Source organism: Silurus meridionalis, chromosome 15 (assembly GCF_014805685.1).
Source record: "Silurus meridionalis isolate SWU-2019-XX chromosome 15, ASM1480568v1, whole genome shotgun sequence".
Taxonomy (NCBI): Eukaryota; Metazoa; Chordata; class Actinopteri; order Siluriformes; family Siluridae; genus Silurus; species Silurus meridionalis.
In genome coordinates, this window is record NC_060898.1 from 22,729,731 (window position 1) to 22,755,441 (window position 25,711).

Genomic DNA, 25,711 nt, shown 5'->3' on the forward strand with positions numbered 1-25,711 from the left:
ATCACATACACACTGCACAGCCATAAGTTTGTGGACACCTGACCTTAAATATTAAAACATCCCATTCCACATTTAGTCCCCATCAGCCGGGAAGATGTTCGGGAAGATGTTCCACTAGACTTTGGACAGGTAGTGATGTGCGCGAGGAGGTTCCTGGGGTGCGATCGGCGTTCATCCCAAAGTTGTTCAATAGGGTTGGAGCTCTTTTAACAGGAGATCTTCCACAGGAAGCAGGTCCGCTGGAGCAGGTTTTCGTATCGAAGCTCAAGGGAAGATTTAATGCTACTGGAAGAACCACATACGCTGGGAAAATCCGGGTGTCCCAATAGTTTTGGTCATATCTACATATATACAGTACTGTGTAAAAGTCATAGGAACATTTGTGATTTTTTTTTTTTCAACTTTTTTTTTTATTAAGAAATCCCTTTGAGAATGATAAAGAATTCGTTTCCTTTCAAAACAGCAGATTTTATTTTATTTATATTTTTAAGCACAACCCGAAGACTTTTGCGCAGTACTCTATATGCTTTTTTTTCCTTCTTTTTTTTAATATGATATTTTATTATGAGATCGTAATCGAATACAGGATTATAGGATTATTCAGACTGTTGTTTTTTTTTTTTTTTTTTTTTTTTTAATATATACACATTTCAAGGCTTTAAATCTTAAAGCAGTGTGAAATCGGTCTGAACATCATGTACGGTTTATAATCTTCCAAAAGGAAAGTCTGTAGGTACATTTTGTAAATTTTCCCCCAAAATCCTGCTTTAGTACGTCCGATCTCTGAGACCTACGCGAATTAGGCCGACGATCTTCCGTCTTCTAATCTAAAACTTTCCAAGTTGCTCCGGCGGATTTCCCGACACCAAAGCCGCACGTTTAACGAAGAAAACGTGCTCTTCACGAGTCGTCGACGTGGAATTCCGAGTCCCACTGCACTTTTCCGTCTTGTAGGTCAGAGTGTTTTTTTTTTTGTTTGTTTGTTTTTTAATTGTTCGGAATTATGATGCGTTTTCGAATGGCGAGATCAAAGGGGCGTTTCCAAGTTACAAAGTTACCAGTTTCATTTGAATGTAAACATATTAAAGTCGAAACCACTGTAGGAACGAAAGGCCTTCGAGGAAACCACTCCAACGCAGATCACAGATGGACGGCGTGGACGGCCGATCCCATGTGCCTCAGATCAGGAAGTGTATGATGATGAAGATGAGGAATGTTTGGCTCCACTCACCATTTGATCAACGTGCCTTGCTCTCAACAAACCCAGAACTGACTTAAAAACTGAACGATCAACCCCCCCACCCCCGCCCCAATACTGCGTTCTTCCTTCGATTTGCACCTCGAGATAAAGCGATAAACCAGCATCCATCATCTCAGCACCTTTCTGCTTCCGAACACCAGCGACCCCCTACCCGTTCCCCGCATCCCTCACGCAGAGACCACCGACCCGATTTACGTACAGCCACACACCTCTCCTCCACGTTTAATCATCTCACTCCGTTTTTCTTTCTCTTCACCAACGCTTTGGTTTTCTTTACGATCAGATCGAGTTCTGGAGCACAAACACACGATCCGATGGTCAACTGCTGGAGACCAAAACACAAAGGAGACTGGAGTTTAACAAATGTGAATGGATTTATTAAAACACTACTATCCCTCTCTCTCTCTCTCTCTCTCTCTCTCTCTCTTTCTCTCCCATCTCTTTCTTTTCCCCCTGTCTCTCCATCCCATACCTTCTCTTCCTTTCCATCTTTCTTTCGTTCTCTATCTATCTCTCTCTCAATATTGAATTTGGATGTGTTGCCTTGTACAGGTGTCAGTGTGCAGGAGTGAGAATTGAGACATAGGGGATGTAAAAATCCTCTGTTTTTTTACCCAAATAACACGTCGATCGTCCGAATCCCGTCAGGAAAAAACAGAAACAAAAGAAACTCGCCGTCAGCCATCGATGCGGTTAATCACGAACGATCTGCTACTGAACACAGACTCAGTTACACTTCATCTTCCGATGTCTTTCCACTAAAGACGGAGCATTTCTTTTTTTTTTTTTTTTTTTTTAAACACAGCATGTATTTATTGCACTTTTGTGATTCCGGTGTGCTGTTTTTGTTTGTTTGTTTTCTTTCTTTCTTTCCTTGTGAGACTTATAAAAAGCTGTGAATTTTTCCCATCGACACTGTACTGTCAACGAAAAATTGTAAATATGTCACCAGCACAAGAACGTTTTGTAGTTTCACAACAAATATTAAAAAAAACAACAAAAAAAACGGTTCTTTGCTCTGAATCTGTCTCTTATTTAATTTTCCTTATCGACTTATTGGTTTTCTCATGGTATAGCGTTTCTATAGTAACCGTTTCTATAGTACTTGTAGAAATATTGCTGAATCTGATGAAAAATCTTTTCATTTAAAATAAAATCAAATAAAATCATCAAGAAATCAACAGGAGATCTTGTAGGACAGTTGGAGCGCTCTGGTTGATTATTTCCCCGTCGTGTGATTAAAGAATTAATACCGATGAGCTACAAAATGTGAAAAAGTATAAGAAAATCAAGGTTTTGCCTGCAGTCCAAAAGTATGTGCAGAACCTCTGTGTACGCTGAAGATTGGACTTGAGGAACTCCAGTGTCCTGCACAGAGCCCTGACCTCCCACGGAACACCTTCACAATGAACTAGAACTGGAGACATCCCTCAGTTACCTCGTCCAACACCTGTCTCAGAATCGCCCCAGAATCTGGTGGAAGCCCTGTTCAGAAGAGTGGAGCTGAAATATGGTTTATGAAAATATATATGTACAGTATGTCCCAAAAGTGAGTACACTTTTGAGACATCGTCGTCTTCTTTCGGATGCTCCCAGTAGGGGGCGCCACAGCGGATCATTCGTCTTCATAGCCCCCTGTCCTCTACATCTGCCTCTTTCAACCCAACTACCTGCATGTCTTCCCTCACCACATCCATAAACCTCCTCCTTGGTCTTCCTCTTTTTCTCCTTCCTGGTGTCTCCATCCTCAGCATTCTCCTACTGATATACCCCATGTCCCTCCTCTGCACATTTCCAAACCATCACAATCTCACCTCCCTCACCTTGTCTCCAAAACGTCCTACATGCGCTGTCCCTCTAATAAACTCATTTCTAATCCTGTCCATCGTCGTCACTTCCAACGAAAACCTCAACATCTTCAGCTCTGCTACCTCCAGCTCCACCTCCTGTCTTTTACTCAATGCCACTGTCTCTAATCCATACAACATCTCAGGTCTCACAACAGTCCTATAAACTTTCCCTTTCACTCTCACAGATACTCTTCTATCACAAATCACTCCTGCTATCACTCTTCTCCACCCACTCCACCCTGCCTGCACTCTTTTCTTCACTTTTCTAACACACTCTCCATTACTCTGCACTGTTGACCCCAGGTACCTGAACTCCTCCACCTTCTCCACCTCTTCTCCCTGCAACCGCATCACTCCACTGCCCTCCCTCTCATTCACACACATGTACTCTGTCTTACTCCTACTGACTTTCATTCCCCTTCTCTCCAGCGCATATCTCCACCTCTCCAGGCTCTTCACAACCTGCTCCCTACTCTCACCACAAATCACAATATCATCCGCAAACATCATAGTCCACGGAGACTCCTGTCTGACCTCGTCCTTCAACCTGTCCATCACCACTGCAAACAGGAAAGGTCTCAGAGTCGATCCTTGATGCAGTTCCACCTCCACCTTGAACCAATCTGTCCTTCCTACTGCACACTTCACTGCTGTCACACTGTCCTCATACATGTCCTGCACCACCCTCACATACTTCTCTCACACACAGACTTCCTCATACATCACCACAACTCCTCTCTCCACCCTGTCGTACGCTTTCTCTAAATCCACAAACACACAATGCAGCTCCTTCTGACCTTCTCTATACTTCTCCATCAACATTCTCAAAGCAAACAATGCGTCCTTGGTGCTCTTCCTCGGCATGAAACCATACTGTTGCTCACAGATTAAAAACTCCACTGCCATCTCTCCTAAACATCTCCATGCTTCTACCGGTATGACATCTGGTCCAACCGACTTTTCTCTTTTAATTCTCTTAATTGCTGCTTTCACTTCCTCCTTTATAATCCTAACCACTTCCTGCTTTACCATCTCCACACCACCCAACCTTCTCTCTCTCTCTCTCTCTCTCTCTCTCTCTCTCTCTCTCTCATTTTCATCATTCATCAGCTGCTCAAAATATTGTGAACATGTAAAAACTGTCCAAAGTGTCAATATTTTGTGTGAGAACCACTTTATCCTCAGATAGATATATAGATTGATAGATAGACAGACAGACAGACAGACAGACAGATAGATGGACGGACGGACGGACGGACGGACGGACAGACAGACAGACAGGTATATAGATAGATAGATAGATAGATAGATAGATAGATAGATAGATAGACAGACAGACAGACAGACAGACAGGTATATAGATGGACAGACAGACAGACAGTCAGACAGATAGATAGATAGATAGATAGATAGATAGATAGATAGATAGATAGATAGATATATAGATTGATAGATAGACAGACAGACAGACAGACAGACAGATAGATGGACGGACGGACGGACGGACGGACAGACAGACAGACAGGTATATAGATAGATAGATAGATAGACAGACAGACAGACAGACAGACAGATAGATAGATAGATAGGTAAAGGATGTAGGGAAAAGTCGTGGGTCCGTATACTTTTGGCTTTAGTGTTTTATCTTTTTTTGTCATTAAGGATCACTGTATTTTTCTTCGGAGGATTATTAATAATTAATAATAAATCATTCTTATTCAACTAATGAACACAGGTTCTTTAAGACCCCTATATATTGATGTATTCAAGAATTCACTGCACATTAAATATAAATAGTATATTAAATAATATTCTTTAATTTAAAAACATTTGTTAATAATGGTTTCACTCTATTTAAACATTGGATTAATTTTATTTTGGTCGTTTGCATTAGCGCGTTTTTTTTTTTTTTTTTTTATAAATATACCCACAATCCTTCACTGCCGGAAGTGAACGCGGAGCTTTTATTGACCCGGACGGACGCTGCACAGCTTTTGATTAGCATCCCAGCAGCAGGACTCCTGCCAGGTAGGGGACACGGGGGACACGGGGGACACCGGGGACACGTTTACTCGTTCATGTGAATTGTATATTCTAATCGGGTTCGACGTGTTTAGCTAGCTAGCTGATTAGCCGTGTGGAGCTAGCGGGTTTGTTTTAGTGTTAGCATAGCCGCTCTTGAGCGACGCCGTGTTCCAAATGTCTTTTTCTAGTTCCCCTTTATTAAGTGCGCGGGTTTTGTGGTTTGGGATTGAACCGAGGGGGCACTATGAATCTCCCCCCCCCTGTAATCTTATTGTGTTTATTTTTGATCATATGTTCGATCCTGAAGGACTTTTATTCGATATATTGGTAGTCCAGAAGTCTATCTACTCATCTATATTAGGTGCATTAGTTTCAAGGGTCAGAAGCTCCAGGAGCTTGGTTTGGTCTTCAGCACGTTGTTTCATCTCCAGGACTTTTTGGAAGCACGTTAGTCTGCTTCTTCATCTTGTCTAATCCAAATTGCATTTCCTGATTCCAGAGTTTTTTCTTTTTTTGTACCTGCTGCTTTGCTTCGAACCCTGTGTGAAGTTCCTGAGCGCTTTATTTTTTTTTGGTCTCCATCCTAAATCGAGATGCCAGCTGCACTTGCAGATACGAGTCAGATCATCTGCGAGGTCTGGGCCAGCAACGTGGACGAGGAGATGAGGAGAATCCGGCAGATCATTCAGAATTACAGCTACATCGCCATGGTAACGATTTTTGATTCTCGGAGGTGCGGCGATACGGTCTGCTTTATCGTATCGTTCGATATGAAAATATCGAAAATTTATATTTTATATTTTAATATTTTATATTTAAATATATTTAAATTTATATTTTAGATTCTAATAGAAAATGAGCGAAAATGTAAAGACAAATGATTTCCTGTATTAAAAGGCTTCATGTTGTAATGAAGATTCACTGAATATATTACAAAATATTATTCTGTTGGAAAAACTTCTGATAAAGAATCTCTGTTTTTAAATAAATGTTTCCCCTGGTTAGGATACGGAGTTCCCCGGCGTAGTGGTTCGACCCATCGGAGAATTTCGCAGCACTGTGGACTATCAGTATCAGCTCTTACGCTGCAACGTGGACCTTCTGAAAATCATACAGCTCGGGCTGACCTTCATGAACGAAGACGGCGATTATCCACCCGGGACCACCACCTGGCAGTTCAACTTCAAATTCAATTTAACGTAGGTTTTTGTTGTTGTTGTTTTTTATTTATTTATTAAAAACATTTAGAATTTTATTTTACATTAATTCAGTTTTATTATTTAAAAAATGTTTTATTAATTTTGCAATCTACGTTTTAATTCTTATGATTTTTTCTGTTTTTAAGCCACGCTCAGCGTTTTACTGCTTGCTATACTGTGTTGTGTGTTTGACCAATAGGATTTTAGTGTGTGTGTGTGTGTGTGTGTGTGTGTGTGTGTGTGTGTGTGTCACTGATTCACTGTATGGCCAATAGTATTTGGACACCCGTCTTTCGTGCTTCTTCTCCAAACCGCCACAACAAAGTTGGAGGTACACGATTGTACAGGACGTCTTTTAGTATGAAATTGTCCCTTTACTTAAACTCGGAGACCCAAAACCTGTTTCAGCATGACGATGCCCCTGTGCATAAAGCCAGCTCCATGTAGATCTGCTTTTCATGGTTTGGAGTGGAAGATCTCCCGCTATAGATCTCCAACCCAACTGTGGGATGGATGTAAGCGCTGACTTTACTCCAGGCCTCCTCACCAACATCACTACCTGACTTTTCTAATACCCTTGTAGCTGAATTTCTAATGAGAAGATCAACCCAGAAGAGTGGAGCTTCTTATAACAGCAGGTGTCGGGTGTCCATAAACATTTGGCTTTGTAGTGCTGGATTTTGCACCCCACACACACACACACACACCTTGTCATGGAAAATCCTCCATTTGTTAAATCGGGTTAAGCTCAAATTCCAAATTCTTTCCCCTGTTTTACAGAGAGGACATGTACTCTCAGGACTCCATAGACCTTCTGCAGAACTCAGGCCTCCAGTTTAAGAAGCACGAAGAAGAAGGGATCGATACGCTGTACTTCGCCGAGCTGCTCATGACCTCGGGGCTGGTGCTGTGCGAAAACGTGCGATGGCTCTCCTTCCACAGGTAACGGATAATAAGCAGCTCCTGACGCGATACGATTCACCGCTACTGCGATCCGATTTCAGTCCGATTCAACACGATACGATTCAATGGGAAAAAAATTCCGATGCTCTGCAGTTGATAGTTCACTTTTATTTCTTTGGTTCAGACAGACAACAAATCATCAATTTACTTCTGACTTCTGCATGGTCCTTTCCACAAACACGCAAAAAAGATTAAAGATGAAATAAACCCAGATGTTCTCTTGTTGTGTCTGGAGGAAATTACAGCTCTACCTCTGCCATGTTAATCTGTATTCTGAGTGACTCTCAGGACACGCCTCGGTCTCTGTAGCGTTGCGGCGCCTCATATTCATGTAGCAGCCGCGGCGCTGAGAGAATTTAAATTTAAATTATTGGTCACTTTCTAAATAAAAGTAAAGCGCAGCTACTGATAATTATATAGAAATAAATCTTTTATTGTTTTCACGAACTTTTATGTTCATCGGAGCACAGTAAAATCAGCGTTAAGATGTTAAGGTCCAGATGGTGGCGCTATTTCTGATCCAATCCGACTTTTCCAACTCCTCATATACAGCGGGGAAAATAATTATTTAATTCCCAGCTGATTTATTTTCCCCACTGTGAGTTTACCCCCTGAAATCTATCCCATAATATGCCCTGGAACTTTAAACTCCACCCAGGTAGGAGGAGCTTGATCAAATAAGAATCTTATTAAGCACTTAGGACCTTTTTAAAAATTTGATATTCAATGCTCGAGAACGTTTCACCGATATGTTCCTACACGTCCCCCGACAGCGGATACGACTTCGGGTACCTGGTGAAGCTTCTCACGGACGCTCGGCTCCCGGAGGAGGAGCATGAATTCTTTCAAATCCTGAACCTCTTCTTTCCCGCCATCTACGACGTGAAGTATCTCATGAAGAGCTGCAAGAACTTGAAGGTAAGAAATGTATTTTTTTTCTGTTGTTGATGAGAAGCTATTTGAGTCTCAGTAGCAATAATTGCAGTGTGTGTGTGTGTGTGTGTGTGTGTGTTAGGGTGGACTTCAGGAAGTAGCAGACCAGCTGGAGCTGAAACGGATCGGGAGACAGCACCAGGCCGGCTCGGACTCTCTGCTGACTGGAATGGCTTTCTTCAGAATGAAAGAGGTGACTCACGTTCTCTCCAAAAGATCAAATTTTCACAAACGTCACGTAGATACGAAGAACATAGAATCCGTAGTAGCAGCGATTTCATACATGCACAAAAAAACGTTTGTCTTATTCGCAGTTATTCTTCGAAGACAACATCGACGACGCAAAGTACTGCGGTCGTCTCTACGGCCTGGGCTCGGGTTCCTCACAGACGCAGAACGGCATCTCCAGCTCGTCGCAAGATGAAGCCAACAACAAGCACTGACCTCCACTGTGACGCCGCCACGCACTTGTTTTTAACCCCCCAGAGAAAAGAGCAGATCCTGGATTTATTTTTTTAAATATTTTTTTGTTTTGGTTTTCTTTCCTCCCTCTATCAGTCTGCTACATCCACATTGGAATGGTGGAGGGGGGGATAAAAACGACTAATCCTCTCTCCCTCTCTTTCTCTTTTTCTTTCTCTCTTTCGACACGGGTTCTGCTCTTACGCCCAGTCCTTTCGGCAAAAAAAAGAAAAAATGGCGATTTCCGAGCGCATCATTCCTCCTGGACGTTTTATTCGTTTGTTTTACAGCATTAACCAACTGAAGGAAAAAAAAAGTTTTTTAAGCACAGGACACGAGCACCTGGTCTCTCAGCTAACAGGATTCACAGCGTTTTTAATCTGCTCCACCAGCAGCTCGGCACAAACTTGTGTACGATTTCTTTTTCTAAAAAAAAGATATATAGATATAAATAAATAACCCCGAGGTGTGACGAGATCCGAACATCGTCCGGGTCCCGTGAGAAACATCCGCTCAGTCCGTGTCGTGTATTAAAATGTACAAAATTTTCAAAGCAGCCGATATTTTAGCGCTTTTTTCCTACGGAAAAAAAAAAAATCCCTCAGTGTTTTAAATCTGTGTTCAGGATCACGGTGCAGCAGGAATCCACTGGTTCTGTGCAGAACGTTTTTCCTTTTAATTTGTCCGCCATGAAACAGATCGTTTGTGGTACTTTGTTGTTTTTATTCCATCCGATGTTTGAAACACTTGTATATTAAAATGTTTTCTATCAACTATGCGCTTTTTTTTCCTCCTTTAATTATTTTTTGCATAAAACTAAAGCTGATGTTTGAGATTCTCACGCTAAATGTTTTGATAAATATTTATTGAAACTATAAAACCTGGTGAATGGTTTATTTATATATATATATATATAAAAATTCTCTCTTCATATTAAAGTATGAGCCTTTATGTAGAAGCCAATCAGCAATTTATAGGATGAACTGATTAGGAAAAAAAAGTCGAAAAAAAAATGTAAAATCTGAACTCGACCTAAAAAAAAAAAAAGACAATGAAATTTCTATAAATAAAAAACATCGTCTTAATATGTAATGAAAAAAATTTGGTAAATATTTATTAAAACCAAAAAATTTATTAAAAGCAATTTATATTTAAAATTAAGTCTGAAAATCAAAAATGATGATCCAAAAAAAAAATTAACCAAAAAAATAAAAAAAACATAAAAGGAAAAAAAAATTAGTCTTAAAATGTTTAACCTTAAAGTTTTTTTTTAGATTTAATGCTAAACCTAAGCAATAACAATTAAAAAAAAAACTCAAAAGCAAGACTTTTTTTTTTTTTTTTAAAGGCACACAAGTCCTTAAAAAAATAATTTTTATATTGAGGTTCTATTCATGCTCTTGTATGTTGTCGTTGCTATAGCAACAAATCCTTCACTCTGTTTTCAAAGATTATTTTATTTAGTGAAGTTTACCGTTAAATGTTTATTAAACGATTATGGAAGGGGTCTCGAGCGTCGGTTCACCCCCAGAAATGAATCTGACCTTAAAATCAGCAAATAATAACATTGTCTTTACTTTATTTAGCATGAACTGGCAACCACGTGGAGAGAGAGAGAGATTGAGAGAACCTCCTCTGGGTTTTGAGTTCATTCTGAGTCACACTGTAAAAAACCCACTGAACTCTGATAGAAGTGAAGACATCTGAGAACTTTTATCGGTTTATGCACTCAAAGTTGGAGGCACACGAGTGTAAAGAACATCTTTAGATACATGAAAGCTTTCCTGTTGCATGATGGTGCCTCTGCGCACAAAGCCAGCTCCATGAAGATCTGCTTTCCATGGGTTGGAAGTGTATGGAAGATCTCCTGCTGTAGAGCTCCAACCCTATTGCACACGTTTGGGATGAACTGGAACGCTGACTGCACCCTCCAGGAACCTTCTCACTTACATCAGTACCGGACTTTAACACAAAATCTAGTGGAACATCTTCTCAGAAGAGTGGAGGAAATGAACAGCACATGGACACTAAATGTGGGACGGGAGGTTCAGAAAGCAAATCGTATGGTCGGGTGTGTCCACAAACTTTAGTCTGTAACAAACCTACACGTAAAACACAGCTCGGGGTCTGGAGACGCAGACGAATGAAACAGTTTGTGTGAAAAACAGTTTATTGAAGTTCCGGGGAAATGAATGAACATCGCGGATCTTATCGTGTTACACAAAAACTTTCTTAAAGAAAAACAAAGAAAAAAAAAACAACTAAGTGCTGTTGTGGATTTGTGACGTGAATCTCTGACGTGCTTTGTACAGCGAGCCCGAGGACGCGTGCGCCATCAGCAGAGACGAAGCGGTCTCGCGGAGACCACGTGGAATCCCGCCCACATGTTCGTCCACGTACGAGAGGACGAGACAGCACTCGAGGACGTCGGGGAAGACGCAGGTCTGGAAGAAAAGGAGGGGAAAAATAACGTTAAACGGAAAATCTATTCATTACGAGAAAAAGCTGCAGAATCGTCCCGGGCCGAGTGTTGCCGTGGTAACCGTTCCTGTTCCAGACGATTCTGAGAGACACGGCGGAACTCGTTCACGTGGAACTGTTCAAACTTTTCCGATTCTACGTTATAATCCAGTGCTAATCGACTCTTATGCTACTGTTTCCATAGCAACTACGGCTACCCATTTAGTGCATTTAATTTGCGTTACATCAAAAAATATAAATAAATAAAAAAAACAACATCCTTGTAGCTGATCGAATCTCCACAAAATCTAGTGGAACATCTCCCCAGAAGAGTGGAGGTTCTTATACCAGGAAACGAGGAATGGGATTTTCCAAAAACAGAAGCACATGGCGATCTTCTGCTCAGAGGTCCACAAACTCAACAGAACATAAATGAACAGATTATGGAATTCCTCAAATCACTGACCTTCACATGACCGGGAAAAGCAGCGAGTGTCTTCTGTAGCTCAGCGATCTGAGCGACCAGAGCAGGAAACGTTTCAGAGTCTGCAGAAGGTCTGAGAGAAACATCAAGCGATACGTCAGCAATAATTTTGTTAATTTGTAGAAAATATCGCGATATGATATTTTGGCCAAATCGCTCCATCAATACAATCAAAAGTTCTGATGAGCCACAATCCTGGAGATACAGATGTTTGCTGTCACCCCATACCCCCTGTACCTGTTCTCAGCATCTCCTGGTCCTTCAGAGCTCATTTTCTCATCTGTTGGATCTCCAGATTGAGTGTGTTGTTGGACCATCATGGTCACTTTGCTCTGGATGGCTTCTAAAGCTCTCTGTGTGGCCTGAAGAGCAGCATGAGGCTCCGACAGAAGGACATTCCAGAAGTCCTGAGGTTCCTCGATGCTCAAAACGCCTTCAGGTTCTCCGGGAGCGGCGTCTCCGTTCTCCACCGCCGTTTGGTGGCCGTTTAACTGTTTGAAGCTTCTGCAACTCCACCAATATTTATACATGAGCTGGTAGGAGATGAGAGCTTCCAGACTTCGAGAAGCAGCCAAGCTTTGTTCGTTACTCTGCACCTTCTGTTTGTAGGCCGTCACAGAATCCAAACCTGCAGAGAGAAAAAAAAGAAGAAAAAAAATGTTGAAATCTTAAAAAAAAAAGCGACAGGATTCTCAAAGCGAGCTGCGAGTCTCGTACCTTCTGGAAGGAGAAGCTGGCACATCTCGTCCATCAGAGAGAAACTGTTAGCCTTGAAGACGCGAGTCAAAGCTCTAAGAAGCTCCTCTAGAAGCGAGCTCCAGTCTACCAGCAGCTCGCTGAGTGCAGAAAGAGTGATGTCCAAAGCCACGTGAGGCAACATCTGCAGAACATCACACATCGATCACGCAATGACAAAAAGAAGCGTAAAGATGTCCAAGTTTTAAATAACGATTGTGGAAAGACTCTTCAGTGTCGGAGATCTTTTTTTCTTCTTGGAAGCTTTACCTGTTTGAGAGTCGTTCCAGCAGATGGAGGCGGGTTCTCCACGGCTCCCAGCTGCTGATGGAGCGATCTGAGGTGGTCGAGATCTTCAAAGTCGATCCCGAACTCGCTCCTCCACACACACAGTACAGCATCGAGGAAGCGCTCGTCGCTCGGCTTGGACCAGGCGTGACACGACTGCAATGTCCACGTCACCAAGCCGGCGTCGGAGAGTCTCTGAGTGAGGAGCTCGCACACACCGAACACGAGCCTGTGACCCTACACGGGGGAAAACCATCAGAGGAACATGAGGAACGTTCCTCACAAAAAAAAAAAAAAAACACGTCCACAATTACAACATCATGGCCGTCTAACAAACTGACCAGCAAGGTGTCCTGGGTGCTGAGGATCTCCTGCACCTCCAGCCAGTCCTGCGAGTGCACCAGGTCTTTGGCACATCTCAGAGCGAGCGTGTGGCTCAGGTCTTTCTCGCCCGACAGCTTCGCCACGCCGGCCGCCGTCTTCAGCGACAACGCGTCCCCTTTCTTAGCGATGACTTTGGCCGCGTCGAAACCGGAGTCCGCGGCGAGACAGCTGCAAGAAACGCAAGCACATTTCCACCGTTTGGACTTAAAGATCAGCGAAAAAAAAAAAACCCGGAACACTGGTGTGGAGCAGGAGTTAAAGCATCGCAAATTTATAGTTATTACATTTTTTTATATTCGATTTCTATATACATGTTGGTCAGTCGTAAAAAGGAGTTCACTACGTGTATTTTTTATTTTTGCACAATAAACACACAATTTGCCTTCATTCCAAACCCCCAGGAAAACCATAATGCACTTAAAAAAAATAAATAAATAAATAAAAACAAGCACAAAAATTGGGTCATTTTATGAGGTAAATATCGATACTTCTGCGCGAGATGATGTACGTACGAGACGTTTTGAATTGTGTTCTAATCGTTTACTTTCTGTACGATCACGTCACCTGCGTAAACACGTTTCTACGGTTACGACGCGATTTATTTTTATTCTTGTGCTTGATCGTTATATGCGGGAAGCCCCCTAGTGGTAGAAACGTCGAATTACAAGGAACTCTTCTTAGAAAAATGTACTCGTGTACAATCAGGAAATATTTTCACTTTATTAATGTCCACATCTGATTTATTTATTTATTTATTTAATTCTTACACACGAATCAAAAGGACACTTTGGACAGACATTTTTTTTTCAACCGGCTGTGATATGCGTTAATAAATCACTCGCTGATAAACATTACAAATGACGAAGGATTTCAACATCATCGCAGGATAATGATATTTTGGATTGAATTTCTAGACAATCATCAGTCAGGTGAGTCACATGACACTATGAAAAGAGCATGCTCCTTTTACAGGGAACAATACGAAATCGTTTACCATATATGGCAATCCGAATGTGTTTATTCAAATGAGCACGGCCATGTCCAATCAGTGATCGTTAAATAAAATCACGCTCCTCCTTCTGAACCCTGTGGATTTTACCTCACCATTTAGCAGCGCTGGTGTAATGTCCGTCCTTCTCCAGTACAGCACTCCAGCTCATGTAGAGGTCCTTCAGCACGGCGTCCTCAGGCTGCAGTCTGGCTTTGGCCAAGGCGATCGCTTCCCTGTGGAACAAAACCCGGCAATTTAACCTCACGTCTTATTAAAACACGCCTCAGACGGCAGGACTTTTTAAAATTTTTTTTTTTTTCTTTGACTCGACCTGTAGAACTGGTGAGATTTAAGGAGGCTGATGGCTTCGTAGAGTTTGTGAATGGACACGAGGTGCGAGGCGGCTTTGAGGAACTGCTCCTGCATGCACAGCTGCTTCACGTACGCCTCGACTGTCCTCACCCACACCTGATACCCGGCTGGAAATGGACACAGTAGACTTATTTATTATATATTTATTTGGGTTTCAAGTCACGGTTCAAAACAAAATTGTCGTTTTCTTTTTTTGTATTAACACAGTTTATTAGTGAACATCAACCGGTTACAATTTTAAAACCATTTTGAATAAAATGCCTGCTTGGTTAAATAACACAAAATACTATTTTTATTATATTTTATAAAAAATAATATTATTTAAGTAAAATAGAATAAATCAAATGCATGCAATAGACTTTTATTATATTGATTAAATCGAGTGATCGATAAATTGGCACAAATTAAATCGATTAAATAAAAATCCAATAAATAGAAAAATTTCTTAGACCCCATTTGGATAATTACAGACATGTAAATAAGTGTGTTTTTTACATTTAATATTAAACTTTCTAAAAATGTAAAAATAAAAACTTTCTACTTATGTCAGCAGACTTTAATTCCTCTTAATTCCTCCCATCCTTCATTCAATCTCTCCCTCGATACGTGCAACACACGTTTATTCACGACGTCCTTTCTTTACTCAGATATTAAACAATTAAAAAAACTTCACAGAAAGATCATTTTGAATCACTAATCATTCGCATTCTTAAATCCGGCAATTAAAACGGTCCGTGTGGAAACATTGCGAAAGTTTTGTTTGGTGTCGTTTTTTGTGTCCTGATGATTTACAGAATTTCAAAACACCATCATTAAAACATCTACAAGAATATTTATTCTTCATGCTGTGTGTGGAGTTCGGTTTTACTGATAAACATACATGTGCATAAAGCATCAATATTTCTCCATGTTGATTAGAGTATTAAAAACTTGAAAAGTATTAATTTAAGACACATTTAAACAGATGCAAATGTGCGATTAAGTTGTTAAAATATTTGAATCGATTTATTAAAAAATAAAAACAGTGACACTGCGCTAAAAGTGAGAGACGGAGACTAAACAAACTTGCGGTCTGACACTTAATATATCCGTAAGGTAGTAAAACCGTTACTATGGAGACCTGTGGTGGAGGGAAAGAAGAAAGCCTTACCCATCGGGGCTAAGCTCAGTAAGTGGTCCGTGAGCTGTCCTTTCTCTGTAGCCAATTGCAGAGCTCCAATCAGATCTCCTTTCCACAGCCTCAGATACATCATTGACTCGTAATGTCCTGCTTCCAGGTGACCGTCCTCTGCACCAACACCAGAAAGCTAAATCGTTAAACACCGCAGAACCGGCAAATTCTCAAGCATGATTGGTTCGGGGTTATCGGGTAGAGGACGAGCGATTATTTGTGAACCCACAGCTCATGTACAACAGATGCTATGGAAAAATCCGAGATGTAAAAACGTTCAGGGCATTCCGATAGGGTTCTAAACGCTTATGGAAGGAGTCTCAGAGCTTTTCAGTAAGTTTTCATGAGAAGGAACAAGCTGTAAATGATGCTCTTATTATTATTATTATTTTTAATTACCTTCCTCCTGGAACATCCTGTAGAGGGCGCACCGATCTGCGAATAAGCCCAGCTGGATGAGTTCTCCGGTTCCTGCTACACAGTTCTGCGTCTCGCCTGGAAAAAAAAAAAGTTTTTCATGAAAAGCTTCATCTGGAGTGGAACGTATGATACACTGTATGGACAAAAATTTGTGGACACCTGACCATAAAGCTTGGTACTTTCTAAACATCCCATTCCACGTTTAGAAGGTGAGGAGGCCTGGGCTGCGTTCACATTCATCCCAAAGGTGATCAATAGGGATGGAGCTCGATAGCTAGAGATCTACACACTTCCAACTCATGGAAAGCAGATCTTATTGGAGCTGGATATTGTCATGCGGGAACTGGTTTGGTGGTAACAGTTTGCAGAAGAACCCCATATGGCTGGTACGGTCAGGTGTCCCAATACTTTTGGCCGCACAGTGTGGTGTGAAAATGTTTGGGGATTAAACTCATCATGTGTAATGGATCTGTACTGCATGATAGTGAGATTTGAAATTGTGAGATTTGGTTTCTGACCCTGTGTGTGTGTGATTTTGGCGAGTGTGAGACAGTCCTGCTGAAGCTCCTCTTTAGCTCGGTGGTCCATGGAAGCGCTCAGAGGCAGGATGGAGCGCGGCTTCCTCTTCTTCACGGACAGATCTAGAAACGCAAGACGGATCGATTTTAGTCATCGTTCCTCGTTCGAGCTTTTAAAAAGGATACTGGATAAAAAAAAAAACAATCGACAAACCACTCCATGTAAAATAGCACTGAACCGAATTAGCAAAAAAAAAAGTATTGAATCATGAACATGTGCCAAAATAAATAAATATATAAATGTCTGTGAATAACTGATACCACCAAGTATAAATAATACATATAATATAGCGCGCTCTGTGCACCTCACGTGTAAAAACAAACGGCATGTAGTGTCAGTAATTCGCCTATAGAGGCCGCTCTCGTAATGACAGGGGACCGGAAGCCGGAAAAACTATCTGTGTGGATTTTTGCAGATAGTTCCAGCGATCAATTATCAGCAAAATCGAAGAATCTGTCAACCTTTTTGAAGCTATGCTGTGCACAGGAACATTGTCGTGATGGAACAGGTTTGGGTCTTCAGGTTCACCCAGGTGTTGAGGAAAAAATTATAATTTATGAAAAGCTGTATAAGGAAGGAACCTTGAGAAGAACCAGACTTAAAAGGCTCCCTTCACTGGAGCTTGTCGACAAATCCAAAATAGGACCACCAACCTTCTATCTCACAGCACCTCATGGAAGAGAATACTCTACGCTGATATGATGATCTTCACGACATAACTTTATGGTACTGAGAATGTGTATGTGTAACTATAGAAAATGCTCTTCTTCTCTCTCTTCTCTCTTCCAGGAGACTGGAACTCTAAACCGCATCCATCATACACGTCAAGTTCTCCTACATTTTCATACTGAAATCTGCTCACAAGCGAGAACTTACAGGACTTTTTCTCCAGCAGAAATGTAAAAGGAGAAGATCTACTGTTACTGGAGGAGGATTAGATCTTTTACTCCAAGACATGAACCTTCATCTACACATGGTTCATTCTCGTCCTGAGCGTTTTCTCGTATATATTTATATACCTGGTTTTTCTTTCTTCTTCTCCTCCTTCTCTTCTTTCTTCACGGTTGGAAAAGTTTTCTCTCCGTTTACACGCACTTTCTCCGTGACGGAAGCGGCTTCCTGAGACGGGCCTGCACGCAAAATGAGAAGATCTTCACATTCTGATACGTTCGAGACAGAAAGAGTGATGATGAGACGAGCGTAACGTTACCGGCGACAGCGGAGACGACGTGATCATCTTCCGCTTTGTCTTCCGTCGGACCTTCGTCCATCCCGCTGTTGGTTCCTCCTCCGGCTTCGTCTACCATCGGCGCTTCGTTCTCGTCCGTCTTCTTCTCAGCTGCCTTCTTCTTGGGTTTCTTCGGGGGGGCTTTCTTCTTCTCCATCTCCGCACGTCTCCTACCTGAGGAGAAGCAGAGTTCCGACGTTCCTCACATCGCAGTCTGAAAACTGGACTGTCGCACAGAAGGTTAAAAGGGTTTGTACGCACTCTTTGGAGGTCTGACGTTCTCCTGCTTGGACACGGCCCACTCGTGCACCGTGAAGTCATCGGCGCCGGTCCAGATCAGGTCAGGATGAACCGGTGACCACTGGACACACAGCACACGTCCGTTATGAGCTCTGTAGTTACACACCGGCTCCTGCTTCAGCACATCCCATACCTGCAGCAGAAAAAGCACACACACACACACACACACACACACACACACACACGAGAACTTTATTGGGACACCCGTTGTTTCCAACCACATGTTCCGACAAACCTGGAGGCACAGTTTGCAACTGACTAGGGTTGCAAAATTCCAGGAATTTTCATGACAGGAAACTTTCCATGGGAATAACAGGAATAAACTGGGAATTTACTAAATTGGTGTAGTTGGAAAAATGAAATCTTTTAGGAGGATTTCGGTTAAAACGCCCAGATTTAATGTGATTTCAATAGAACTTCTACCTGAACATTCATCAATGCTGCATGTCATCATGTTTATATTTGTAGATGATTCAGTTTAAATAAATTCCTGGTAAGTTTCCAAAATACCCACAGTTCCCATGGAAAGTTTCCAAAAAAGTTTCCACCCCTTTGCAACCTTCTATAGGACGCCTTCGGATGTGCTCTGCTTTCAAGTGGAAGATCTCCAGCTATAGAGCTCCAAACCATTTTGAACGATCAAATGTGAACTGACTGCACCCCCAGGCCTCCTCACGTTCTCGCTTTCATCACTAACACACATCCTTTACCCTGAACTAATCTCCACAAGATCTAAAGGAACATCTCCCCAGAAGGGTGGAGGTTAAAAGAATGGGGCAGACGCTGTATTTAATGTATTTGAAGAAGGTAGTAGAAGGACTCGCCTGAGCCGTGCCGTCGTAGCAGGACGTGACCAGCTGAGCGTCGTGGTGAGGACTCCACTCCAGACCCGTGATTTTGTTGGTGTGACCAGACAACGTGCGGAAGGGTTCGGTCACCAAAACCGGGTTCTCAGACGGGTTCTCTTTATTAAAAAAATATTATTTAAATATATAAAAATGAGTACAATTGTATAAAATTTGTAAAAAAAAAAATATATATATATATTTTTATTGTTATAATTGTGTCTTTGAATAACTGCTGGTATTTTATTGTCATGTTTCGGGGGCGTGTCCATGCGATGCAGACCGATGGCGCTGCGCAGGTCGTGGACGTAGACGAGAGCGTTGCTGGAGCCCGAGGCGAGCAGGCAGTGCAGCTCAGGCCTGGTGCTGGAGTGCTGATGGTGCCAGCGTAGTGCGTTGATGATTTTATGGTGCTGCTGCACGGTGCACAGGAGCTTCAGACTTGGAGCCTCGAACACTTCTACAGAACTGCAAGAGAAATTTCAACTGATGAACTGATGAACATTCGAATGAAAAAAGGCACCAGGAGGAAACTCCAACAGCTTCATTATTAAATATAAAAAGACGTGACAGATGCTGATTCCAGATGCTGATTCCTGAGCAGCAGATCCATTCGGTCAGTTTTGCTCTGCAAACATCAACTCCTCCATTCCGGGAAGTGAAGGTCAGGTGATCCACAGCCAGGTGTGAGGCCTTACACCATTATTACGTTCACCTGGGGCTGTTCTTCAGCTCCACATCGTGCTTCATGTAACCCGTGTGTAGCTGCTGACTGAGGAATCCACTCACCCGTCTTCATTTCCGATCGCCAAGATTTTCCCGTCCGGCTTCCAGCTGAGGTCCGTGTGAGGAGAGATTTTGTGCTGCAGAAAAAGTAGGTTTATTAGAACATCGCTGGATCACGTGCACCACTGTAGCGACGCTCACGTGTACACAGTTCTCCGGAAACGACTTACTCTGATGTTGTTCGAGTCGCGGATGAGTTTGTCGATGTTGCTGGCTTCGTCTGAGAGCTTCCACGGGTCGTGCTGGAAGATAACTCCTTCTCCTGCACAGCTGTACAGCGTGTACTCGGGTTTATCTCCTGCACCTGCAAACCAAAAAAGAATAATCATCAGGTAAAGTAGGAGACCAAACCTGCTCCAACATCACAGTGCAAACAAAGCCAGCTCCATGAAGATCTGCTTTACATGGGATGGAGTGGAAGATCTTCTGCTATAGGGCTTCAACACTATTAAAAGATAAATGAATGAACGCTGACTGAACTCCCAGGAGCCTCCTCACCTTCTCACCTCCTCACCTTCATCAGTTCCTGACTTTAATACCACACTTCCTTGTGGCTGAACGAATCTCCACAAAATCTAGTGGAACATCTTCCCAGAAAAGTGGAGTTTATTATAACAGCAAATGTGCCATCTTTCTCACTCACTCTCTCTCGCTCTCTCCCTCACACTCCCCACCTCTTCTCACACTCCCTCCCTCCCTCTCTCTAAAACAAAAGCAATGATCTCCTCCATCCTGATGAAAGACAAAGTGAGAAACCGCCTTCAGTGATTTAGCAGTAAAATGGCCGTGAAGGAATCAAGTCATACACCATCTCCCTCCATTAGAGCGAGAGAGAGAGAGAGAGAGAGAGAGAGAGAGAGAGAGAGAGAGACTCACCAAATGACAGAGGTGGAACTGGAGGACCCCAGTCCAGAGAGTAAACTGTTCTACGGTGGTATGTGCTGGAGATCTGTGGAGGCCTAAACACACACACACACACACACACACACACTTCTTTAACACAGAACACTAGATGTGTATTGATATAGCAACAGGTGTGTGTGTGTGTGTGTGTGTGTGTGTGTGTGTGTGTGTGTGTGTGTGTGTGTTAGTACTTGTTGGAAAAAACTTCATAGATTCCCACTTTTCCGTCGTCCGTCCCGAAAGCTAATGATCCCTCCTTTACCGGATGCCACGCCAACTATAAAACCCAGAAATACATCAGATCAACAAAGGAAAGAAAGAAAAGACACAAAAAAACAACAAGAAGGAAATAAAAAATAAAAAAAGACAAAAATGATAAAGAAAGGAGAAAAAAAAGAAGAAAGAAAAAATACAAGAAAGAAAGGATAGAAAAACAAAAGAGAAAGAAATGTGGTGTGTAAGAAAATAAGAAAAATATTACGAGAACAATAAAAAAGAAAAGTAACAGGAAATGAAAATGAAAGACATGACGAGGAAAAAGAAAATGACAAGAAGGAAATAAATGACAAGAGAAAGAACGAAACAAAAAATTCTTAAAACAAAAAAGACAGAAAGAAAGCGAGTGCAAGTGAGAAAGTAAGAAAGAAAATGATGGGGAAAAAAGACAAAAAGTAAAAGAAAGAGAGAAATAAAAGAAAGAATTAAACAACGAGAGACAGAAAAAATTATCACACAGAATGACAAAAGAAAATGACAAGAACAATAAAAAAGAAGAAAGACAAAAAATGACAAAAAGAAGGAAATAAATGACAAGAGAAAGGAAAGAAGAAAAGAAAGAAAACGAGTGTAAAAGTAAATGACAGGAAAAAGCAAAAAAAGTAAGAAAGAAAGAGAGAAATCACACTGAGGAAGGACAGAATGAGCTGAAAGAAAGAAGGAAAGAAGGAGCTGTGATTATTAGAGACAGTGAGGACACGTCGAGGTGTTAGAACGATGATGTACCGCGGTGACTTTGGACTTGATCCCCTGCCAGAAGGTCCTGGTGTGGTAGGGGTTGTGGATGGACATCGTGTTCCACACGCGGATCATGTTGTCTCCGACGCCCAGCGCCAGGACGCCTGAGGCCACTGGGGAGAAGCTCAGAGAGTAAACGAAGCCTCCCATGGTGGGTAAAGTCCAGCAGCACTCCAACGTCTCCACATCCCAACACTTCACCTGAGGAGGAGATACAACACGACAGATGAAAACCTCACACACACACACACACACACACACACACACACACACACACACACACACACACACACACACAAACACAAACACTCATTATAAATCCGGTTCTTCAGCGTCACGGAGAGAGAAGAACGAGTCTCACATCTCTGTCCATGGAGGTGCTGATGAGAAGATCTCGCTCCCCCACACGCGCTGAGCTCAGGTTGAAGACGATGCGGTTGTGGTTCTGACCATCTGATGAGCTGCCCAGCAGAATCCATTTCTGTTTACCGGATTTCGTGAGATCCCAGAGCACCAGTTCTCCACTGAAGACACACACAAAAAACAAAAACAAATAAACACCATATCCAGAGTAACTTATAACTAAGCAGCTGAAGGTCAGGGGCCTTGCTCAAGGGCCCATCAGCAGGAGTTTGGGATTTGACCTCACAACCTTCCGATTCCAAAGCCCTAATTACATTATTTACATTTACAAAGTTGACACTAAACAAAAAATCTACACAAACAAAAAATTAGTTTTTTTTTTTTTTTTAATTCCCCAGTTTTAATTAGTAAAATAATTAATTAATTAATAACCCTTTTAAAAGGGTAAAAGCTGTTAACCAGAAAACATCCCACATCACAGCAGAGCTCAGACTCGAGAGCTGAGGATCGTTTCACACGCTTCAGCAAGTGACGACGAATCAAAATAGAAAGTAAGAAAGAAAAAAAGAAAAAGAAAAAGAAAGGAATAAAGGTTATAGACTGTATATACTGTTTAAAGGGGCTTTATACTTCTCACGTGTACGTTACAGAAGCTGGGGTCTAAACACAGGGTCAGCCAGAGGGTTAAGGGCCTTGCTCAGGGGCCCAAAGAGTGGCAATTAGGCGATACCGTGGCTTAAACCCCCGACCTTCAGATCAGTAACACAGAACCTTAACCACTGAGCCTCCAGTTCCCCAGTAAACATGTAAAGAGCAAAGGATCCAGACCCGAAGCAGCTGGAGACGACTTGTGAAGGTCTTCCTTTCGGCCAGTGCACCGTGAGCCAGAGTCTCTCCTTCACCCCGGGGTCCACGCCCACGCCTCGCCTCTTCAGAAACGGCAGCTTCAGGGTCATAACACCTGCAACACGACGTGCACGTCATAAAAAAACACCGAAATACGAACAGCTGGGATCCGTATTACACACACACACACACACACACACACACACACACACACACACACACACACACACACACACACACACATCTGAGAAAATCTGAATAAATTCTGCGTTAGTAATAAATTCGTTCACTTTAGATTATATTTATATGAAAGTAAAAAAAATATATTACATTTGTTATGTTAATATATATTATATATAAAAAAACTTAAAAAGTTATCATTATTAATGACATAATTAATATTCATTTAATAATGCATAATTATATTATCATTAAATGTTCACAGTGCTAAAAAATAAATAAATAAATCTTTAATTATTTGATTGATTTATCGGTGTCATTTTTTATTCCTCAAAAATATCTGCATTTCTAAAAAGATCTGATGAAACACACACACACACACACACACACACACACACACACACACACACACACACACACACACACACACACACCTTTGCCTCTTGCCGTGCTCCAAATCCGAACGGTCTGATCTCGGCTACCTGACGCCAGGTAACCTCCACCACCTCCAGCACCTCCACGCTCGACCTCCACCGGCCCGCTGGACGCGTCTGCAGAGAAGGAATATGAATACGTCTGGAATGTGCAAGAAGAACTTCAAAAGCTTCACACTGCAAAAAAAAAAGTAGTGAATTCGACTAAAACATGTTTTAACGCTTATTTTAAGACATTCTGTTCCTCTAAAGTCATTATTTTACTGCACTTCCAGATCATTTCACTTGTTTCGTCGTCTTAAATTTTGCATTTATTTCTCCATTTTAGAAGTTTTTTTTTTTTGCAGTGTAAATCGTCTAATTCTATTTCTCAGATCTTGGTGAAGACACTTACCAGCGGTGTCCTCAGGCCGGCCGTACAGCGCGTCCTCCTGGGGTTCGGGACACCAGGCGAGAGCGTGGATCTCCTCTTCATGACCTCTCAGACGGTGGATCACATCTCCTTTCTTACTCAGGTCTATCAGAACGATCATTCCATCCTTGTACCTTTGGAGAACACACAGAGAGAGAGAGAGAGAGAGAGAGAGAGAGAGAGAAGGACAGATATGGTGTGGGACAATGCAATGTTCTAAAAGTAGCATCAAAGTCCTTTAGAAACCGTCACAAGGATTTGGAGGTGGTTGGAGGAGAAGTCTTACCCGATGGCGACGTGGTTCTCGTCGTGTGGAGAGCAGGACAGACTGAAGATGGTTCTGGGTTCGGGGAAGAAGCTCCGAGTGTCTCCTCTGCCAAACCAGTGACACACCACGATTCCCTTCTCATCTCCTGACACCAGTAAAGCTTTCTGCCTCGGAGACCAGTGAATGGCCGAGATCGTGTTCTAGAACCACACAATTCCAGAACCCACGTGATTTAGGGGTGAGAAGTTACTCAAGTCGTTTATCTTTTTCTCCATGAATATGTATTAAATTATTATAATTTCTTTCCTGTCTCATTTGCATAAAAAACACACATTTTAAATTCCCAGGAAAACCTTAATGTAACGCGAAAAAACGCAGGAAAACCCCGGGGTGATGTGATGACGGGAGTGTGGACGCTTCTGCTGGAGATGATGTATGTGGGCGGTGCAGTTGTGGCTCCAGTGAAAGGAGACGTGTAGAAACGTGTTCATTGGCTATGAGTTCATCTCCCTGTATGAGATTCCTGTGTGTGATGCAGCGCTCTGCTCTGTTCTACTGCACTTCTCTATAATACTGATGTTTCTACAGACGTGGCGACGTAATGATGGGATTCAGAGGTGGATCGGTTCAGGCAGGACAGATCCCTGATCACCTCCTCATCCACAAATCCTGCTCCGTCAACAAACAAACTGTCTATTCGAGAAGAAATGTCGGCGATTTGTACTGAAAAAAGGAAAAAACGAGAAGAACTTGTCGGAGAGAAGAGCATCAATAAGTGCGAACACGTTCTTCAGAGCGTTTTTGATCAAAATCAAGTAGACGAATAAAGAATAAATCGTAACCGCATTCCTTGTGATCTGGTAAGAGCAGAAGATGCTCTGGATGAATCCTACCTGATGGACTTGATGTTCCTCTAACAGCACCTTCTGCTCAGCATCCCAGATTTTGATGGTCTTATCATCTGAGCTGCTTGCACAAACATGTTCTTGAGTCTCATGCCTGCAGAATGAGAAGCCAGAAACTCTTTCGCTGTGGCCCCTGAGTTCACCTGGGGATGAAGAACATGAGAACAGTAATGATAATAAGAGGAGAGCATGGAGTTTGAAACAGATGTGGAAAAGGGGTGGAACAGATGTGGACCAGGGGTGGACACTGTGAGATGATGCGAGCTTCATACCGAGCACTGTTGCTGATGAAGCGCTGACTTTCAGAAGGTAGATCGTGTTCTTAGCTCCAAAGCCCAGCACGCCGTGGACGCTCAGGTCGCTGCAGCGTGAGCAGTACCAGTTCGGCGACGCAGGAACAAGCCGCTCATGCATCCCGACTGTCTGGAAGACAAACCGATCTTGGAAAGTTCAAGTTCGAAGTTCAGAAGCTCAGAAGCTCCTCACACCAGACAAGCTTCTACACCTTCCATTCACCCATGCTGCTTCCTCGTTTGCCCACCGGCCTTTAGTTAATCCCGCCTCCTAACTCAATATTGGCTAAACTTGTGATAGTTCCGCATCCATTATCCAATCATAATCCCAGAACGCATAACTGACCAATCAGGATG

At 42.3% G+C, this 25,711-nt stretch overlaps 2 protein-coding genes across 2 annotated transcripts; one reads left to right on the forward strand and one right to left on the reverse strand.

The window, feature by feature from the left end:
- The first annotated feature begins 5,060 nt into the window (after window positions 1–5,060).
- cnot8 (CCR4-NOT transcription complex, subunit 8) lies at window positions 5,061–9,466 on the forward strand. The gene is made up of 7 exons (XM_046867155.1): window positions 5,061–5,139; window positions 5,636–5,846; window positions 6,142–6,335; window positions 7,116–7,277; window positions 8,072–8,216; window positions 8,314–8,424; window positions 8,546–9,466. Exons 2-7 carry the CDS (start codon window positions 5,730–5,732, stop codon window positions 8,672–8,674), a joined length of 858 nt encoding a protein of 285 aa, XP_046723111.1. The 5' UTR covers window positions 5,061–5,139; window positions 5,636–5,729; the 3' UTR covers window positions 8,675–9,466.
- A 1,379-nt stretch (window positions 9,467–10,845) lies between these two features.
- Window positions 10,846–25,617, reverse strand: gemin5 (gem (nuclear organelle) associated protein 5). The gene is made up of 28 exons (XM_046867153.1): window positions 25,334–25,617; window positions 25,050–25,204; window positions 24,175–24,356; window positions 23,871–24,022; window positions 23,477–23,593; window positions 22,845–22,977; window positions 22,015–22,177; window positions 21,642–21,854; window positions 20,831–20,916; window positions 20,613–20,695; window positions 19,907–20,040; window positions 19,740–19,813; window positions 19,234–19,418; window positions 18,930–19,069; window positions 18,067–18,238; window positions 17,788–17,979; window positions 17,597–17,707; window positions 16,517–16,639; window positions 15,978–16,073; window positions 15,558–15,695; window positions 14,367–14,514; window positions 14,149–14,268; window positions 13,002–13,212; window positions 12,643–12,897; window positions 12,355–12,517; window positions 11,875–12,265; window positions 11,620–11,710; window positions 10,846–11,137 (listed from the first exon to the last, which is right to left on the reverse strand). Exons 1-28 carry the CDS (start codon window positions 25,473–25,475, stop codon window positions 10,955–10,957), a joined length of 4,353 nt encoding a protein of 1,450 aa, XP_046723109.1. The 5' UTR covers window positions 25,476–25,617; the 3' UTR covers window positions 10,846–10,954.
- Window positions 25,618–25,711: the final 94 nt, after the last annotated feature.